The following is a 20,375-nucleotide window of genomic DNA, read 5'->3' as shown; positions in this document are numbered from 1 at the left end:
ACATTGCGGTTTCTGTTGGTAGCGTCGACCGCCGATTATGTCAGCATTTACCCTCACACGTTCCCGCTCACTGCACAGACCAAGCTTGTCATTTAGATTTTTGTTCATCATTTTCAGCAACAGTTTTTTTTTTTTTTTTTTTTTTTTTTTTTTTTTTTTTTTTTTTGTAACGCAACTGGTGTTCTGTATTTTCACATTGGAAAACTTGTTATACCATTCACACTTCCACCCCTCAGTGCAATCGGACTTCTTCTTTGTGCCATGTACACTTGCTTCACACAGTGAAAGAGAAGGACTAGACGTGACGAAAGCTCAAAAAGTAGTGAATCTCTTTCACACAGTGAAAATAAAGTAATATTCTATTACTAAGTTTCAATTGAACAATTTAAAATATTAACTGGAAATTACGAAAAAAATATAATATAAAATAAAAATATCGGCACTCGATCTTGACATTCCGATATCGATATACCGGCGAAAAAGATATCGCCGATAAATAACTATGTTTCCTGGAAAAATTATGTATCGATGTATCAGTATTTAATCAACAGCCCCAGTGGGATGATACCGAATGTTACAGGAAGTCCATTACTTGTTCTTGGGTAGCAGGCGCAGATGCAAAGTGGTTACAGTGTGCACAATGCAGCGATCATCCCGTGTCGTGATCAGACATGGTCGACTGGAATCCTGTTGACAAGAATGTCTGCTCTCACATTCCCGTGCAGCCCAACATTGAGTCACTGTCACTTCAGAATACCCCACAAATCTGGATATTGCACGATTCGACCAGCCGATAAAATGGATATCCACAATGAGGCCCCTTTCAAACTCTGTCTGGTGCTGATAATACTGTCTCACACGAGTTCACAGCATCCCCGTGCACTACACAGTGATCACTCAACATCTGACGCTGTTCTTGCTCCATATATACCCTACCAGGCTTGGTAACAACGCTTAACGCGAACAACACTAATGCACTGTCGTCGCCGGTCTACCTGTTACAGAGAATTGCAGCTCTTAATCAGTTACATATTCGCCGATGATATGTGCGTCACATATCTTGTGGGTTCTTCAGTTTATGTCATGAAGTATATTTTAAGAAGTGACGAGCAATTTTCTTATGCTTTTGTGAGTTTGTAGAGCACAAGAAAAATGATGTATTCCTACTAGGTAAACGAGGGAGAACGTTATGATGTCACCGAGCCCTTTTACAAGGAGTTTGCGGCTGTCCTTGTACGATGCGGAGCGAAACAGTTCACAGCAATTCGGTTGTAATTTGCGAGGACGCCTACTCAAAATCCCACGATTTGCAGCTTTCGTAGAGGTTCTAATACAACGAAGTGGAAAGGCATCACTGTTAACTTTCCAACATGCCAGTTTCTATGAAAAAATAGTTGAAGGTAAATTATTTCCATGATGCCTGAGAAATTAAACACAAATAAAGCACGGAACTCACTCTGCCGAACCATGTAACACTTACCTTTCGTTTCACTTCCACTAACAATTACAGTTAGTTTTACAGAGAGTACTCTTCAACTTTGGTCCCATACTTTACTTTCATTTGACGTTAATCTCATGCCTCAGCCATACAGAACTAATCTATAATGCAGATTGCTTACAGGACGTTTTGTGCGACCCATTCTTGAGTTCCGCGCGAGCATTTGGGATCTCCAACAGATCGAATTAAAGGAAGCCATTGAAGAAATTCAGAGATGTGCTGGTAATTTGTAACCGGTACGTTCGATCAACATGTGACTATTTCAGACATGCTATGTGAAATCAAATGGGAATTCCTGGAGGAAAAAAGACGTTCTTTTCGCAAGACAGTATTGAGAAAATTTAGAGTACCGACATTTGCCAACGATTTTGCTGCCATCGACTCACATCTCGCATAAAGACCGCGAAGACAAGACACAAAGAGTCAGGACTCTTAAGAAAGCATATAGACAGCCGTTTCACTTCCGCTCCATTTACGAGTGACAGGAAAGAGAATGATTAGTAGTAGTACGAGGTACCCTCCGCCATGCACCACATAGGGACTTGCAGAGTGTACATATAGATGTGGATGACCTACACCTTACCAGGAAAAAAATGATGGATTCTCTCTATTATCAAGAAAATAATAGCTTCCTCAGATACTTATAAGGTTTGTTGTGAGCTTTGATGGCTGTAGGAATAAGATTACAAACTGAAAAGTACTGGATTCTATTACCAATCCGTACTACGATTTATGTTCTGGCAGTTAACACAGCGTTCATCTCTGGCAATGTTTTATGTGTGTGAAAAACCCAAGCTCCACTGCATCTCTGACAATAATTTCCCTCTTATTGGCCGAGTGAACTGATTGTCAGGTCGTAGCACGCCAAATGTAGACCACTTCCAATGCAGTCAAACCAATCCTTTGACTTGCTTTGCCTTTGTTCAATACTAATTCGAGTCGGAAGGACAGATTTTTTTCTGGTAAGAAGTCGACATGGGGATTATGAAACCTTCGAATTTTAATTTCGTAAAATTTGCATCGTACAATCATCAGTCTTACTTAAAACTGTTACAATAATCACCTAGTCGTCTACATTGACCTGAATTTAAGAAATAATATCAATACAAAGCAATCTAGATTACTGCCCAAAAGTTATACTTCAGATACATTTAATATTGTGGATCAGCAGACTTCTTTAGACAGTATCAGCAGATCCTGACACATTGCTGTATCATAAATAACATAATTCCTTTGTCCCATCTTGCCATTTACAGATTTTCAGACCTTCCGATGCTTTCGGCGTTCCTTTCTAAATTACGCATTACGCTGGACCAAAACTCAGATCCGAATCTGTTGTCTCTTACGAGCATAGCGCAACCAATTGCACCATCCCAGCATGAACCACGGAAAGACTCAAACATCCATCTTTCAAACTCTGCAGATGTTCTCGCGCAAATCACTCCCTTTAGTAACCCCAAAACAGTCGTCTTGGATAATCGCCCCTAATCTTAGAGGATCATGCGAGAGCATATTCGCTTTTTGGTAAGACACTGGAGAGTGTCAGAATGTTGTTGGTAATGTAAATTTGACTCTAGGTTACAGTCTTTCCTCTGAATTAGATAGAGCTCTCTCCTTCTGGCACAATATACTTAAATTTCTGGTTGTTTTACACACCCCGCAGAACCAATGACGACAAAACTGTCCCGCCAGATATGCAGGATATTTGCGACATACCAAATGCTCTCAGACTTCAAGAAAAATGTAAAAATATCCCAACACCGAATTAGGCATGTGCTGGTAGGTATGAACATTACCAAACCATCGAATCAGTAGTCATGGTTGCAGAACGATAGCACAGGTTGGCTACAGAAGAATGGAGTGACTGTTAGAGTGTGACCTAGGAGAACATCTGTTAGGAATTTAGGGGCTCCTGAGAAATGTAGGAACACCCAAAGCAAGAGTGACCTGAGAGACCATCAGTTTAGAGGTTCCCGAGAAATGTAGGAACATCCAAAGCAAATGTGACTTACTTCATGTTGGATTAGAAGTACATTCTGTTCCAATGGAGATCCTCTAGAATGTAGAACATGTCAGAAAAACTAGAATACACAATAAATGTGTACCCAAAAAAACAAATGTGCTACTGCACTTTCCACATATCCCATGTAAAAAGGTCGTCATGGATGTGCGATAAATAAATAAATCTTAAACATCGTTTTATTTAAAAGATACATATTTCTTCACAAAATATGTAAATGTTCAATACACTGAGATGCATACAGATATGGTAATTCTTACGCTATTGTAGCCACGCTTCATCGAGTAGAATAATCATTTTACATAATTTATTTACAATGATCCCTTTACTGCACTGGATTTGTACAGAAATCAGATTAACCACTATTTGATGTTAGTAATAATATATCCATATCGATTGGTTCTACAAAAAACTTCATCAGTGGAGTACAAGTAGTTGGCCACCAATAAATTCCTTAGGCTTCTCTTAAACTGAATTTTATTAGTAGTTAAAGTTTATAAGGCCGCTGGTGAGTTATTGAAAATGTGTGTTCCTAAATAATGGACACCTTTCTGGACCAAATTAAGTGCAGAACGATAGCACAGGTTGGCTACAGAAGAATGGAGTGACTGTTAGAGTGTGACCTAGGAGAACATCTGTTAGGAATTTAGGGGCTCCTGAGAAATGTAGGAACACCCAAAGCAAGAGTGACCTGAGAGACCATCAGTTTAGAGGTTCCCGAGAAATGTAGGAACATCCAAAGCAAATGTGACTTACTTCATGTTGGATTAGAAGTACATTCTGTTCCAATGGAGATCCTCTAGAATGTAGAACATGTCAGAAAAACTAGAATACACAATAAATGTGTACCCAAAAAAACAAATGTGCTACTGCACTTTCCACATATCCCATGTAAAAAGGTCGTCATGGATGTGCGATAAATAAATAAATCTTAAACATCGTTTTATTTAAAAGATACATATTTCTTCACAAAATATGTAAATGTTCAATACACTGAGATGCATACAGATATGGTAATTCTTACGCTATTGTAGCCACGCTTCATCGAGTAGAATAATCATTTTACATAATTTATTTACAATGATCCCTTTACTGCACTGGATTTGTACAGAAATCAGATTAACCACTATTTGATGTTAGTAATAATATATCCATATCGATTGGTTCTACAAAAAACTTCATCAGTGGAGTACAAGTAGTTGGCCACCAATAAATTCCTTAGGCTTCTCTTAAACTGAATTTTATTAGTAGTTAAAGTTTATAAGGCCGCTGGTGAGTTATTGAAAATGTGTGTTCCTAAATAATGGACACCTTTCTGGACCAAATTAAGTGACTAAATATTTGTGAAGATTATTTTATTTCAAGTACTGATCCCATGAACTGAGTAGCTGGTTTGAAAAATAGGTATATTTTTAATGACAAATTTCGTTAAGGAAGTAATATATTTTGAAGTAGTGTGTACTGTAATTAGTATCTGTAGTTCCCAGAACACACCTCTCCTGGACGCTCTTGAGTTCATACCACAAATCATTTTTATTACACGCTTTTGCACCCAGAAAATTTTAACATGGCTCAATGAGTTATCCCAAAAAATAGTCCCATATGTCATGGAATGAAAGGAATCATATATCCCAGCTTTTTTTTGTATCACCTATATTTGATAAAATTCACACTGCAAACAGAAATATGTTAAGGCACTTCAGCAGTTATGTGATACACCTCTCCCAAATATATTTATTATCAAACTGTAACCGCAAGAATTTATTCTCGAGTCAGAAACAAACAGATTTACTCGTTTGTTCTTGTCTACAATCATTGGACGTATCTTCTGTTATGAAGCCCCATCTCTTCAGGTTGTCTCTGGATCGTCCAACTCCTGAACGTAATCTGTTTAAAGATTTCCACAGCAACCAGCTTTCATTGTATCCAGCTGGTAGTTCCTCAGCTTCTGGTATCCATCTGTGCAGGTGAAGCGTCGACCTCTTTCATAACTCCAGCCTTGCCTTCTCTGGTGAAATGGTGACTTTTCGGATGTCCTCAGGAAGCTATCACGCGAGCTCAGCCGTTGCTGTGGTGGATTATGTCCATGCAGTGAATGGGCATTGTTCTGTTCCACTTTCAGTCTCTCCTTGTTGGCAGCCACTGCTGTGCGTACCCATGGTGGCGCTATTCCAGCTAAGTAGTAGAGCTTTTCAGCTGGGGTAGGTCTTGAGCAACCTGTGCCCAACCTGCAGGTTTTGTTGAGAGCAATGTCTACCTTTCTAGAATGAGATGATTGTACCAGACTGGGGAAACATATTCGGCAGTAGAAAAGCACAGTGCAATTGCAGAAGAGCGAATAGTTTGTGGATATGAACCCCACTAAGCCCCCACTAGTTTGTGAATTAGGTTGTGCGTGGTGGAGGTTTTCATTTTGGTGTTCTTGCAGTGAGTTTTGAATGTCAAAGTTCTGTCAAGAGTGACTCCCAAGTACGTAGGGGCGCGATGATGCTGGAGTTGGATGCCTGACCATTCAATATATACCTCACTATTAGCTTCTCTGTTCCTTAAATGAAAGGCACACACTTGTGTCTTTGAAGGGTTTGGTCTGAGTTGGTTCTGATTGTAGTAGCTTGACAGTGTTCTAAGTGCAGTTCTCAGATTTCTTTCCACTGTTTCAAAGCATGAGCTCTGTGTAGCAAGGGCTAGGTCACATTTGACCATCATACTGGCGAATCCCAAGAGTTAAACACTGTCAACGTCTTCAAACTTTTTGCCATCATAATTTACACATATACTGGTGCAAAACCTGTTACAAGTTCCAAACTCCATGTAATTTATTCTAGTGCATGGTTTTGCAGTGATAAATAATGATAAAATTCTCTCACAGACCCAGATCAGCATGCCACCCATCTGGTCTGAGGGCCGAGCAGAAGCCGTCTCAGATGCTGAAAACCTACCGAAGGAACTGAGCACTTAGAGAAAATATTCAAGGAAGACAGCTACAGCAACCACCAGGTTTCGCAAGTCAGCTTTCCAAAGATTAGTAATTAGAACAACACTGAGGAGGACACAAAGAATCTTGAGATTTTGCCATTCTGTGGCTCAGTAACAGGAAAGATTAGCTAGCTTCTAAGAAGGCATAATATCGATTCTGTCTTCAGGGGCTCCACAAAAATTCGACAACTCATGAAGTCTGTGAAAGATGATGCAGGGCTCAGAACGACAGCAGTAGGTAAAATGTCGTGTGGGTATGGACACTTTTGTGTCAAACTGTGCATACTATTGAAGAGCACTGTGTAGAATACGAGAGAGGTTTTCACCTTCGGTACCATGAGAAATCAACAATAGCAGAGCAAGCTCTAGAAAATGGACATCATACTGCATTACACAAGACATATATTATTACAGGGATCACTAGTTTCTGGGAGAGCGTGATAAAAGAGACGATAGAAATAGAAATTCGTGACATCACCCTCAATAAAGACGGCAGTCTACAGCTAGGTAGAGCTTGGGACCTGGCCATTGGAAGTCTGAAATACGTGTACTGAGCTTGCAACAAAAACATTACCATGTATTGTGCTGTGGTGAGCCCCAGACACCACAGAAGCCAACACAGCTGTAGAAGGACTGCAGCAGCAATTATAAGATAATGGCCAAGGACTACTCAGCTAGTAGATTTCAAAGAACTTGATACAGCTGGAAGCTTGAGAGAATTTTATCTGTATGGATCACTGCCAAACCATGCATTTGTACACTTAGACACTGATTAGAAGTTGAAACGAGTTTTCCACTAGTATGTACATAAATTATGATGTTTAGTTCTTTGACTTACTGCTGGAAAGTCAATTCAACTGAGCAGAATGTACCACAGAATTGCTGAAGTGCCTTAACAAATCTCTGTCTCCTATGCGAATGTCATCAGACATTTACAAAAAAAGCTGGAATACTATGCTTCCTTTCATTCTACAATGTCATATGGGATTATTTTTGGTGTAACTCATTGAGTCAAGCTAAAGTTTTCTGGGTCCAAAAATGTCTAATAAAAATTATTTGTGATATGAACTCAAGAACATCCTACAGAGACCTGTTCAGGGAACTACAGATACTAACTACATACTACTTCCATATACATTTATTCCTCAACAAAATTTGTCATTAAAAATATATCTGTTTTTCAAACCAACAGCTCAGTTCATGGAATCAATACTAGAAATAAGAATAATATTCTCAAAGATTTAATGTCACTCCTTTGTTCAAGAAAGATGTCCATTATTCAGGAGTACACATTTTCAATAACTTGCTAGTAGCCTTAAAAAGTTTAACTACTAATAAAGCCCAGTTTAACAGGAGCCTAAAGAATTTATCAGTGCCCAACTTCTACTCCACTGATGAATTTTTGAGTAGAACCAATCTATCTGTACGAGTTACTAATAACATCAAATAATGCACTTTTTACAATAATCTGGACAGCCGGGGTGGTCGAGCAGTTTTAGGCGCTACAGTCTGGAACTGTGCGACAGCTACAGTCGCAGGTTTGAATCCTGCCTCGGGCATGGATGTGTGTGATGTCCTTGGGTTAGTTACATTTAAGTAGTTCTAAGTTCTAGGGGACTGATGACCTCAGAAGTTAAGTCCCATAGTGCTCAGAGCCATTTGAACCACAATAATCTGACTTCTTTACAAATTGAGAGCACTAATGTGATCATTGGGAATAAATGCTGTAAAATGATTGTTCTATTTGATGACGCTTGGCTACAATAGCCTAAGAATTATCATACCTGTATGGCTCTCAGGGTATTGAATGTTTAATGTTTTGTGACAAGTAATAATAGTCACACAAAACTATAAGGCTTACAAAGGCTTGCATTCTAATTCAGCAATGCTTAAAATTACCCACAGTTCACAAAGTATTACACACACAATATTGTTGTGAATGAGAGAAAGAATGATCCAAAGGATAAAATATTAGCAGTTTTTTAATCTAATCAGATTCCCATTGGCCAACCTGATGTGAACTGAAAGTTTATTGCATACCTTTATGCTTGAATAATGTACTCCTTTCTGTGCCCTGGTGAGAGTTTTATGCCTTTGTGAAGATAACCTTTGCTGCATGTATCATGATCATGAGGTGCTCTATTTATTTTGTAAATTGTATGATTCTTTTTATCAAAGTACATAAGTGCAAAAAATCCCAAGCAGTTTGAATAAATTTCTGGAAGATCGTCTTGGGCATACTCTACTCATAGTTCTGATGACTGGCTTGTGTTCCATAAAGACTTTATTTGCTTGCCACTGTTTTCCTTTGAATATGACACCATATGTTGTAAGTGAATGGAAATTCCAAGGCATGCAGCATCGGTTGTTTCCAAATCACTAGCAGATACAGTCAAGCAAGTGCAAAAACTGCCATATTCAGTCTTTTACTTAAATCAAGGATGTGAACTGGCCAGTTTTGGTTGTTATTAATAATTTGCATATTTGTGTCTACTTGTGACAGTACCCTCATCTAGGGACTCGTTAAGTATGTGATTGAGAACTTTAAATCTGCAGCAGTGCCTCAGTGCTCTGATATATTGCCCACTCCAGAGATTGGTTGATAGAACATATACTGACTGAGCAAGGATTTGTTAATGTGGCAATGAAATAAGGTGTGTATTGGGAGCATGAGGGAGGAGACAAAAATTGCAAAGGGAGACTAAGGGTTTACTACAGCAATGGAGTCAAGTAAATGTTGGTTGCATTAGTGACACAGAGATAAAGAGTCTTAGACAAGATAAACAAGCATGTATATAGTTATATGGTGTTTTGAACTGATGAATACAAATGATCATACTCATACATTGTGTGTCAAAAATTTAGTAAATTTTAAATAATTAAGACATGGAAAAATTACAACTTTTGCCAAGTATTGGAAGAACGCAGTTAATGTGTGACGACTACAATGCGTGATTGTGAAATCTCAGATTAACTGCCGCAGTGCCAATTCTCCTTATAAATTGTTCTGTACCTCTATAAAACATATGTAGCTGCTAAGCAGGCAGGTGACATTTCATCCTAGACCTGCATGAGGACTGGAACAAAAACAAACCTGTACAAGCACCCTTTTAAGGGAGGGGGGGGGGGAGGGTAGGAAGAAGATAGCACACAATGTTTGTGTCAAGTGTCACCATGCTATTTTCATGTTTAAAATGTCCATAAAAATATATAAAGGTTGTAACTTACAGTACTTTCAAGTCTAAAATATATGCCCAAGTGTAGGTCAAGTGTTATAGTGGTATCTGTATCACTAAGATATCTTTCAAAACACGTAAAGAGTGTTGGCATTTCGATCATAGGTTTACTCGTAATACAAAGATTGTACTATGAGCACCTGATGTTTCAGAAGTTTTTCATTAATGCTTCCCTTTACCATGTCTCATTTAGGGGCGGGGGGGGGGGTATAGAAGATAACGCATCAATCAATCAATCAATCAATATACTAGAAAAATATAGTTGATGTTATCCACTAGATCATATTGTTTTTTATTGCATTTGATCTATGCCTACTACAGGTTATCCATAAAAACGAACTTGTGAGGAAGACTGTGACATTTGCTGATTGTAACTAGGGTGTCAAGGCACTCTAAAAAGTTCACAGGATTTATTTCCTTTCCTCTACATAATAAACTGCTCAGTAATATCAGGATCTAATTGTAATGCTCCGAATATCACATGTAAACACAGAAAAAAGCTAAAGACTAATAAAATAACCAAGCACCATTTCAGGGAGAAAGTAAGTGTTTTTGAGGTGATCTTTATTGAGTTGTATCATATAATTACCTGTTTTCATTATATGCGAGGAGACTCTAATCTAAACAAGGCCACAATGATGGATAAGGTTCCATACACAGAGAAGAAAGTTTGATATGTTAGTAATATGATCTTTGCATCAAAATAGTATTATTTATCAAATAATTAAAGATTTCATGGAAGGCTGCAACATTTACAGCACATAGGTTGTTTATCATAATAGACAAGTGCAATTACAGATCTATGATTAAGCAATGAAATTCCATATTGCACCAAAGTATAATTCTTTCTCAAAATACATAAAATTACGAGTGCAAAACGCATGTTATGCAACTCTCGTAATTTAATTGTTGTATAAGACTTTTAAATAATACACACAGTTTGTTCACTGGCTCTACTGATGTAACTTACAGGTTAAAGTATGCATGCTGTAAAAATGATCCAATTATTGTCCTACACAGTACAGGACACATTAAAGTCTCAGTGTATCCAAATCTAAATTCTGTGTATTACTTATCAAAAACATGTAGCTTTCTTACTAGCATTACTAATATAATCTGCAGATTAATCAGCGAGCTTAGTTCAATCTTTGTATCTCCCATGAAATTTATCAAAGTATGTGAAGATTTGTTCTATAACATTACAAAACACACAAAAACTTTATTGCTGAACTAACCTATAGCTTAATATGAATCTACTGTCGAGAACAGTCTGATCTTTGTACAAAGTAAACGCAGTTATTCCCATGCCTGAATCTAACAAAAACTAGTCTTAGTTTAGTTAAAACCGATATCAAAGTCAGCCAAGCATTACAGTGTCCCCTTGCTATGATATTAACTTCATCTTGCAGTGTAAAAAGCTTTTCAGCTTCTGTTAAAACATTCTGTCATGCATTGGAAACTACATGCCACTTCGATGAAATAGCACATTGGAAAGTGGTAACACACGATCCTGAAGGTAAGAAACAAAGGTTGCTATGCCTTCAGCTATCCACTTTCAACTAATTTCCAAAGTCAGACAAATACACTCCTGGAAATTGAAATAAGAACACCGTGAATTCATTGTCCCAGGAAGGGGAAACTTTACTGACACATTCCTGGGGTCAGATACATCACATGATCACACTAACAGAACCACAGGCACATAGACACAGGCAACAGAGCATGCACAATGTCGGCACTAGTACAGTGTATATCCACCTTTCGCAGCAATGCAGGCTGCTATTCTCCCATGGAGACGATCGTAGAGATGCTGGATGTAGTCCTGTGGAACGGCTTGCCATGCCATTTCCACCTGGCGCCTCAGTTGGACCAGCGTTCGTGCTGGACGTGCAGACCGCGTAAGACGACGCTTCATCCAACCCAAACATGCTCAATGGGGGACAGATCCGGAGATCTTGCTGGCCAGGGTAGTTGACTTACACCTTCTAGAGCACGTTGGGTGGCACGGGATACATGCGGACGTGCATTGTCCTTTTGGAACAGCAAGTTTCCTTGCCGGTCTAGGAATGGTAGAACGATGGGTTTGATGACAGTTTGGATGTACCGTGCACTATTCAGTGTCCCCTCGACGATCACCAGTGGTGTACGGCCAGTGTAGGAGATCGCTCCCCACACCATGATGCTGGGTGTTGGCCCTGTGTGCCTCAGTCGTATGCAGTCCTGATTGTGGCGCTCACCTGCACGGCGCCAAACACGCATACGACCATCATTGGCACCAAGGCAGAAGCGACTCTCATCGCTGAAGACGACACGTCTCCATTCGTCCCTCCATTCACGCCTGTCGCGACACCACTGGAGGCGGGCTGCACGATGTTGGGGCGTGAGCGGAAGACGGCCTAACGGTGTGCGGGACCATAGCCCAGCTTCATGGAGACGGTTGCGAATGGTCCTCGCCGATACCCCAGGAGCAACAGTGTCCCTAATTTGCTGGGAAGTGGCGGTGCGGTCCCCTACGGCACTGCGTAGGATCCTACGGTCTTGGCGTGCATCCGTGCGTCGCTGCGGTCCGGTCCCAGGTCGACGGGCACGTGCACCTTCCGCCGACCACTGGCGACAACATCGATGTACTGTGGAGACCTCACGCCCCACGTGTTGAGCAATTCGGCGGTACGTCCACCCGGCCTCCCGCATGCCCACTATACGCCCTCGCTCAAAGTCCGTCAACTGCACATACGGTTCACGTCCACGCTGTCGCGGCATGCTACCAGTGTTAAAGACTGCGATGGAGCTCCGTATGCCACGGCAAACTGGCTGACACTGACGGCGGCGGTGCACAAATGCTGCGCAGCTAGCGCCATTCGACGGCCAACACCGCGGTTCCTGGTGTGTCAGCTGTGCCGTGCGTGTGATCATTGCTTGTACAGCCCTCTCGCAGTGTCCGGAGCAAGTATGGTGGGTCTGACACACCGGTGTCAATGTGTTCTTTTTTCCATTTCCAGGAGTGTAGTTGGATCTCATCATAATGTTCACATATTTGTGTTGCTATGGAAGTTGGAAACCATTGAATTCCCACCACATATGATTTATGGATGCAGAAAAAACCTCGCCGAGGGACACATATGGGTTCAGTTCCGAAATAAATGGATTGGACTACGTCATCTTATACACATCTTCCACATGGAACTATCGTCAGCTCCATACTCTTTGCACTACATAGTAACAAGCAGTAGAGAATTATTATTTTTCCCATTAAAATACTCCAGTACACAGATGATATTTGTATGTGTCGACCACTGGGATGGATCAGGTTGTGTGTGAGCTATCAAAGACGATGGCTGCACTGAATCAAACATTACATTGCTGTGGGTTACAGATTTCGCCAGAAAAATCGGTACTTGCCCTTTCATGGGCCAAACGATACTAAGATTCTTGAACAGTGTAAGGGTCTCTGGTCATAAAATACCACTAAAATTCAGGCTAGGTTTCTTGGTGTTCTCTTTGATTCTAGAATGAGTTTGGTTCCTCATATACAAACTGTCGTTAGTACATGCGAAAAAGCATTGAATCTTATCAGATTAGTGACAAGTGTACAGTGGGGGACTCACCCCAGCACTCTGTTCACTCTGTACCACACTTTGATACACTCCTATACAGACTACAGATGCACTGTCTTTCACAATGCTGCTGCCATGTACCTAGCATTGCCGGACAAACTACATTACAGAAGCATATGCATCTGCCTCCGAGCTATGCATTCTTCCCTCACTAATGCTCTTCTCCTGGAAGCATCAGAAACGCCTTTACATATTCACAGAACAATGCTGTGTGATCGCTATATCTTAGAGCAAATGGCAGACACTAAACATCCAATGATAATGAAGTGTGAATTGCTCTCTCTAATCGGGAATAACAGAAATGTGAGTAAACAGCAGTTTTATATCTACAGTCGCTATGAGCACTGGAAATATCTACAAAATAAAATAAACCGAAGTGAGGTCCTCCCAATTTTGCTATATGACTACCACAGCTCTCATCACAATATCCCTGTAGCAAACGTCGACCATTCCAGCAAAGTAAAAGGATACAGGCAGTTTTCACCTACATTATACCTGTCAGAGAAATGGGCAGGATGTCTTCAACTCTACACAGGTGGCTCAAAAATGAGGACAGATAATTACACTAGATGCGTTTTCTTCTGCCCAGAATCTGCAGAAGAAAGAAAGTTTCAAATACCAGGCGACGCTTCCATACTTCTACATGAAACTTCCGCTATTATAGAGGCAATCAAATATGCAAGATCCCTCAAAATACCCAAGGTAGTAATAATCACCTATTGCCAAAGGGTTCTGAAAGCAGTAACTTACAGGAACTGGAACAAAAGAACCAGTAAATACACACTTGACATAGTGGATCATTATCACCAATCTGAGAAGACTGGATAAATCATAGAATTTGTATGGGTCAGACATTCTGGTAATCAATACAATGATAAAGCCGATCGACTAGCGAGAGATGCGATTAGCAGTGAAAGACCTATTGACTTTAAACTCCCACACACAGAATATCTCCTAAAAGAAGAACAAGCGCTTCTCTTGTGGCAGGAAGAATGAATTGAAAGTTAACGAACGAGAGGTAAAAGCTATGCACATTTACAGGCATTCATATAAAGGCAGCCATGGTTTGCTTAATCCAAACATTCCAGGAAAATTATAACATCCATTGTGAGAAAGCGTCTAAATAATATCTTATTTCAGTGTAGACATTGTGAGAAAGGTAGAGTCAGCCTTTTAAAGGAGCCCTTAAGACTTGATCACTGCCAACCAGTTTGCACGATCCCAATTCTCAGAGGCACAACCAGTGAGACCTACGACACGATATCCAGATTTATAGCTAAAGAAGACATAAAAATTTAAACGGAATTTTGACCACTGAACTTAACTAAAGAAAAGAATTAACAACTAAGTGGCTAGATATCTATTGTGCTTTGTATTAAAAGTACAACAATCTCGATCTGAGGACATACTATATGAATGAATAAGACCATTTGTTACCTTGCAGCGTGTATGTTTATCAATACATTTAAATTGTGATGAATAAAAAATTTGTATGCTAAAAGCCAGTAAAATAAAATAAAAATATAAAAGATGTTGGCTTCTCTGGATAAAGATCGCTTACTAAAAAGTACACTAGTTCCTGTGGAATATTTACAGTGTGGCGTCAAAACATAACAAAATAATAAAATAAAGAATAATAAGGACCAAAAATACAATATCCACTCGCATAACACAAATGAAAGCGGCTAAAATAGGTTAACTTCCTATGCTAGCAACAGCGCGATAACTGTGCAACCTTGACCTTCACGTTTCCTTGCGCTCCGTTTACGGCCGGTATGTAATGAAACTCATTGTGGAATATTTTGTTATTTGTATTGTTCCGTGAGCGTGGATCGACCTTCTTTCTCTTACCTTCGCAGCCACATAACCGCACAGCTTAAGATTTATAATGAGTTTAAAATGACAAAAATTTTCTATCACATAATGTCTCTTAATTAAACTTGTCATCAATGTTGGCAGACCTGCAAATAGTTGCAGACGAAGTAGTGCGTGCGCGTGGGGTTGTGGCAACGTGTATTCACTGCACCACAACGACTGATTTGAGATTTGCATCCGCCGTACTTTCAGGATTTCTGCACTTTTGTAATTGTTGGTGTAAGATGGTTTATACAGAAGAATATATTAAATCGAAATTAATTAAAGAACTTGAAGCATCACATGTTGTAAGTAACATTCTTGTTCAAGAACACCAGTGTTAAAGCGTCCTGCCGGTGGAAGCTTCACGATTGAGACTCAAACACCTACAGAAATTTTCCAGCTTTGAAAATGACAGACAGAGTTAGTAGACGTGTTTGTTTGATTTTGGTCGTCTCTGTGGCGATCTTTTTACGATGGTGCGTCTCATTGTTTTCTTACTCAGGACAAAATAAACCCCCTATGTTCGGCGACTATGAAGCTCAAAGACATTGGATGGAAATCACTTTGAATCTGCCTACGAAAGAGTGGTACTTTAACACTTCCAACAATGACTTACAGTACTGGGGGCTTGACTATCCCCCACTGACAGCTTACCACAGCTTAATTTGCGGCTATGTAGCTCGATACATAAATCCGGAATTTGTGGCCCTGAAGGTCTCACGTGGTTACGAAAGCTATGAACACAAATTATTTATGAGAGCAACTGTAGTTGTAGCAGATCTCCTTGTGTATATACCTGCGCTGTGCTGTTATTTTTCAGACAAAAGCAGAGGCCAGATAAACAAATTTAACAAACCGAGCAGCCAGAAGGCAAGGCATGACACATATGTTGCTGAACTGTTTCTAGCACTAATTTATCCTGGTATTATACTTATTGACCATGGACACTTTCAATACAATGGAGTCTCTTTGGGATTTATGGTTGCAGCTGTTGCTGCATTGCTTCAAAGTAAACTGTTGGTTGCGGCAATGGCATTCTGTTTGGCATTGAATTACAAGCAAATGGAATTATACCATTCATTGCCTTTCTTCTGCTATATGTTAGGAGTTTGTTTATCGACAAAGAAAAAACTGCTAGCAGTAAAAAAATTACTGTGTATTGCAAGTGTTGTAATCCCAACTTTTATTTTGGTTTGGGTTCCATTTCTTAGTAATGTAGATGTGATCTTGCAAGTTCTTCGCCGTCTTTTCCCATTGTATCGTGGTGTTTTTGAAGACAAAGTAGCAAATGTGTGGTGTGCTTTAAACATTGTATACAAACTCCGGAATGTGGACCACCTAATTATGGCAAAAATTTGCCTCGTTTCCACTCTACTTGCTGTAACGCCTAGCTGCCTTGATCTTTTGCTACACCCAGAAAAAAATAAATTTTTGCTGGCACTAATTAATTCTTCACTTGCATTTTTCCTCTTTTCTTTCCATGTCCATGAAAAAAGCATCCTCCTCGCAGCCATTCCTGCTGTTCTGTATTTTCCAATTGAACCATTCCCAGTATTTTGGTTTCTTTTAGTGTCAAATTTCAGTATGTTGCCATTAATATTGAAAGATAATGTTCTTATACCATTTGTAGCATTAACAATATTCTATTTCATGTCCGTAATAGTTATTGTTGACATAGAATTTGGTTGTGATGGGATGAGGTTGAAATCTGACAGTGGACCTGTAGTATCAAAGAGTAATGTGAATCAGAAATCACAGACGAAAGTGAAATTGAAGAAACAGTTGTCAAATGAAAAATGGCTTAGTTATGCATTTATGGCTTCAATAATCGGTTGTGTTGTATTAACTGTCTGTAGCATATTTATAAAGCCACCCCAGAAGTACCCTGATTTATTTCCCCTTATTGTGTCTGTGTATTCATGTGCTCACTTCTTGCTCTTCTTTTTGTATTTCATGTATCGCCAAATATCACCAGACACCCATGTTTGTTTGAAATGTGATTAATCATTGAATTTTGTGATACCTATTCTAAAAAAATTACTTTACTGTTCACTGTTAAGGTTTTAGTAAAACTTGTTACACGGAATTTCTCGATTACGGTACATTCTGTGAGGGCAAAACAATCACCAATTCTTATTTGATCAGTTATTTAGTTTTTTTTAATCACAGTAATAAATTTTGAATATTGTAATAATTGATGGGTTTAACGTTTATGAACAGATAGGTGAAGCCCTGTGGAAAAAGACTATGAGAAACTTGCATTTGTTATTTCATGTGGATTGCTGGTAATAATTTACTTTTCTAAAGGACTTTTTCAGGAATAGAAAGTTGTCTGTAGTTTTATATTGATGTACAGTGTTCTGCAATTTGCCACTAGTGCAAATCACATGTTACCTTCTAGTTTGTAAGAGTAGTACATAAAAATCTTGTTTTATTTTGTCTTTTAATTTGAAACACCATTGAAGTGTGTTGATCTCAGTAGTTTAGGGCACTTTTGTAGCTGATGGGCAGATTTGTGTGTCAAAGTTAATTTTTGATATATATGCTGGACCAAAGCATTCTGTAACTAAAATTATTTTTATACTGCATTATTGTTGTGTACATACATAAAAGGCTGTACAATTATGTAAATAAGCCAAATGAATTAAATATTATTGTTATGGAAATTATGCAGTGTGACATTTTATTATAGCCTTTGCTTTTCCCCCTTTTAGTTAAGATATTAAGTGTTCAAAAAGTAACTCACTTCATTATATCTGACCTAAATGAGTAAAAAATTTTAAGTTTCTAGCTGCATAGTATATGGGGAGAGTAATCTGGCTTTGCAACAACCTCTGTGTACTAACTTAAAAACAAGAAAGGAAAGTAACAACTTTGAAGATTTCAGTGTAGGCTACAATAAATTTAACATGGCAGGAATTTATTGTGACCAAGGTACTGTACAGAGGACAGTCTTTGTGTACGTGGTAGCAAGAGTACGATATTTGTATCCAGCAATCAATTTAAAGCATGCATTAGTTTCTGGAAACTAAGGCAACCAGCTCAATATTTCGGAAAAATACGTTCATACATTATCTGATGCACTTTGTTAATTTCAAAGGCTGTCATTTATAACACAAATGTGAAACAATAGAAAGATTTCAAAGAATTAGTAGAAAGGCAAAATATTTGAGAATCAGAATGCATATATTTTTCATAATACATCAGTGATGTGTTTAAACTGTGAAAAGTTTCTGGCTTACAGAATTTTTAATTTCTGTGTCATAAATAATTTGTAGTTTTTATTTATTATTAGTGTGATTTTAACACTCCCATTAAGCAATCTAACATTTTGTTGTAATGGGTGAAACTTAAATTTAATTAACGTGCTGCATAGTCACCATGGGTTAGTTATAAAATGCAGAAACTATAACTAATCATGTTGTTGCAACTTACAGTGTGAAGTGTTGTCTGAAAGAATTCCAGGTATTGGGACTTTGTGAGTGCAAAAATTAAATTGGTGTGTGCCGTGAAGTAATCATTAAACATTTATAAACCTTTAGAAAGTTGTTACCACTACAATTATTTACTAGTAGTGTACTTACAAGAGGGTGGATGGGTGGAGGGGAAGTGTACAGTAGGAAGAGCTAATATGGCTTGTCACAGTTCAGCCAACAATCATTCTAGTGTTTAGTGCATACAGTTTGGAGCACATATTGATGATCGAGCAGTGATTATGTTGTTATGCATGTGATTTGATGCAAACAAACAATTGTATAGTATTCCACAAATATGATTTTTTGTGGAGTATCAGTAGTAAAAACACTTTCCCATGTGGAGCATATACCAACTTGTCATTTACCCAGAGATCAGCTGATCCATTTGATGTAGATTAAAGGGAAAGAAACGGGTTGCAGACTGATGACTTTATACTGTATTATGTGTCTGTGCTTTGGGAGTGCATGCTACTATTGCTTCTTAATGTGTTGCATGTAATTTAACAATTTGTGTCGGATTTAAGCTATGTTGCTTGGGAACTTCATCCCAGAATGTTAGATTTTGTAGGTAGTGCTCTTACTGACTGAGCTAATGAGACACAATTTACAACCCTTTCTCACTGCTGTTAAGTGCCTCTCCTACTTTTCAAGCTTCACAGAAGATCTCTTACATTGTTTCCTGAACTAACACTGGTGGAAGGAAGTATAATGCCTAGAAATGGCTGAGCTATGAGCCCGGGGGATTACTTCCAGAACTGAAAAGGAGTATTATTTGCCTTCTCACCAAATGAAACAGCCATGCATGTAGCTGATGCTTGCATTGGTTAAGCTATTGGAAAGCTCATATCACATTTAAGTGGAATTCCTTTTTTATTTTTTAGTAGTATAAAAATTTGAACTTTCCTATCTTGTTAATGTATAGCATTTGACAAGTGCTAAGTATTATTTATTTTATGTTATTAGCATTATATTCTTTCTTTCAAGGTATTAATTATTGTTGTTTCAGGAAGTTCATGATGAATCTGATGGTTGTGGTGCCAAATTTAGTGTTCTAATAGTGTCAGATAAATTTGAAGGGAAGCCTCTTCTTCAAAGGCACAGGTGTGTTTAAGTAAAAGGCTACCTGCTATCTGTTGTGCTGGATAGAAATTACTTGTACTAAATTATGTGTTGATCTAACTATCCTAAGCTCTTGTCTCTTTAATTTGCCCAGATGTTTGTACAAGATACAGTCTATGGGAATAAAAGACTATTAATATAATAACTCTGTTTGAAAAGTCTACTACTTGCGAGCAGTTTGTCAAAACTAAGTGAATTGCAAATTCATTAAGGAAGATACAAACTATTGCTTTGTTTTCTTTGTTGTTTGCATCTTATCGTTGTTGGGAAGTAGATGATTATAATGTTTGGCTTTTTCTTCAGGTTGGTCAATTCAGTACTTGAAGAGGAACTGAAAACAATACATGCTTTCTCACAGAAGACATTAACAGCAAAGCAGTGGCAGGAACAGAAATCTACATAATCTTTTTGTTCAATAGGTGTCATTATTGAACAATGTTGTAATTTACGTTTGTATTTAATGTAGGCTTATTTAAATAAATGGCGAGTTCATAGGTCATGCCCTGGTAGTTATCTGCCCAGCAACATCAGTCCTACTTTACATACCTTTGTCAAGCAGATGTAAAGGTTACCTGAGTG

General features: G+C 38.6%; 2 protein-coding genes across 2 annotated transcripts; both read left to right on the top strand.

Moving 5' to 3' along the window:
* Positions 1-15,308: 15,308 nt before the first annotated feature.
* On the top strand, positions 15,309-20,235 carry LOC126100246 (bolA-like protein 2). The gene is made up of 3 exons (XM_049910828.1): positions 15,309-15,506; positions 19,684-19,778; positions 20,100-20,235. Exons 1-3 carry the CDS (start codon positions 15,444-15,446, stop codon positions 20,197-20,199), a joined length of 258 nt encoding a protein of 85 aa, XP_049766785.1. The 5' UTR covers positions 15,309-15,443; the 3' UTR covers positions 20,200-20,235.
* Positions 15,501-17,829, top strand: LOC126100244 (probable dolichyl pyrophosphate Man9GlcNAc2 alpha-1,3-glucosyltransferase). Its single transcript, XM_049910826.1, has one exon. It carries the CDS (start codon positions 15,610-15,612, stop codon positions 17,203-17,205), a length of 1,596 nt encoding a protein of 531 aa, XP_049766783.1. The 5' UTR covers positions 15,501-15,609; the 3' UTR covers positions 17,206-17,829.
* Positions 20,236-20,375: the final 140 nt, after the last annotated feature.

This window comes from Schistocerca cancellata, chromosome 9 (genome assembly GCF_023864275.1).
Source record: "Schistocerca cancellata isolate TAMUIC-IGC-003103 chromosome 9, iqSchCanc2.1, whole genome shotgun sequence".
Taxonomy (NCBI): Eukaryota; Metazoa; Arthropoda; class Insecta; order Orthoptera; family Acrididae; genus Schistocerca; species Schistocerca cancellata.
Note: the sequence above shows the minus strand (reverse complement) of the source record. Positions and strands in the feature narration are given on the sequence as shown.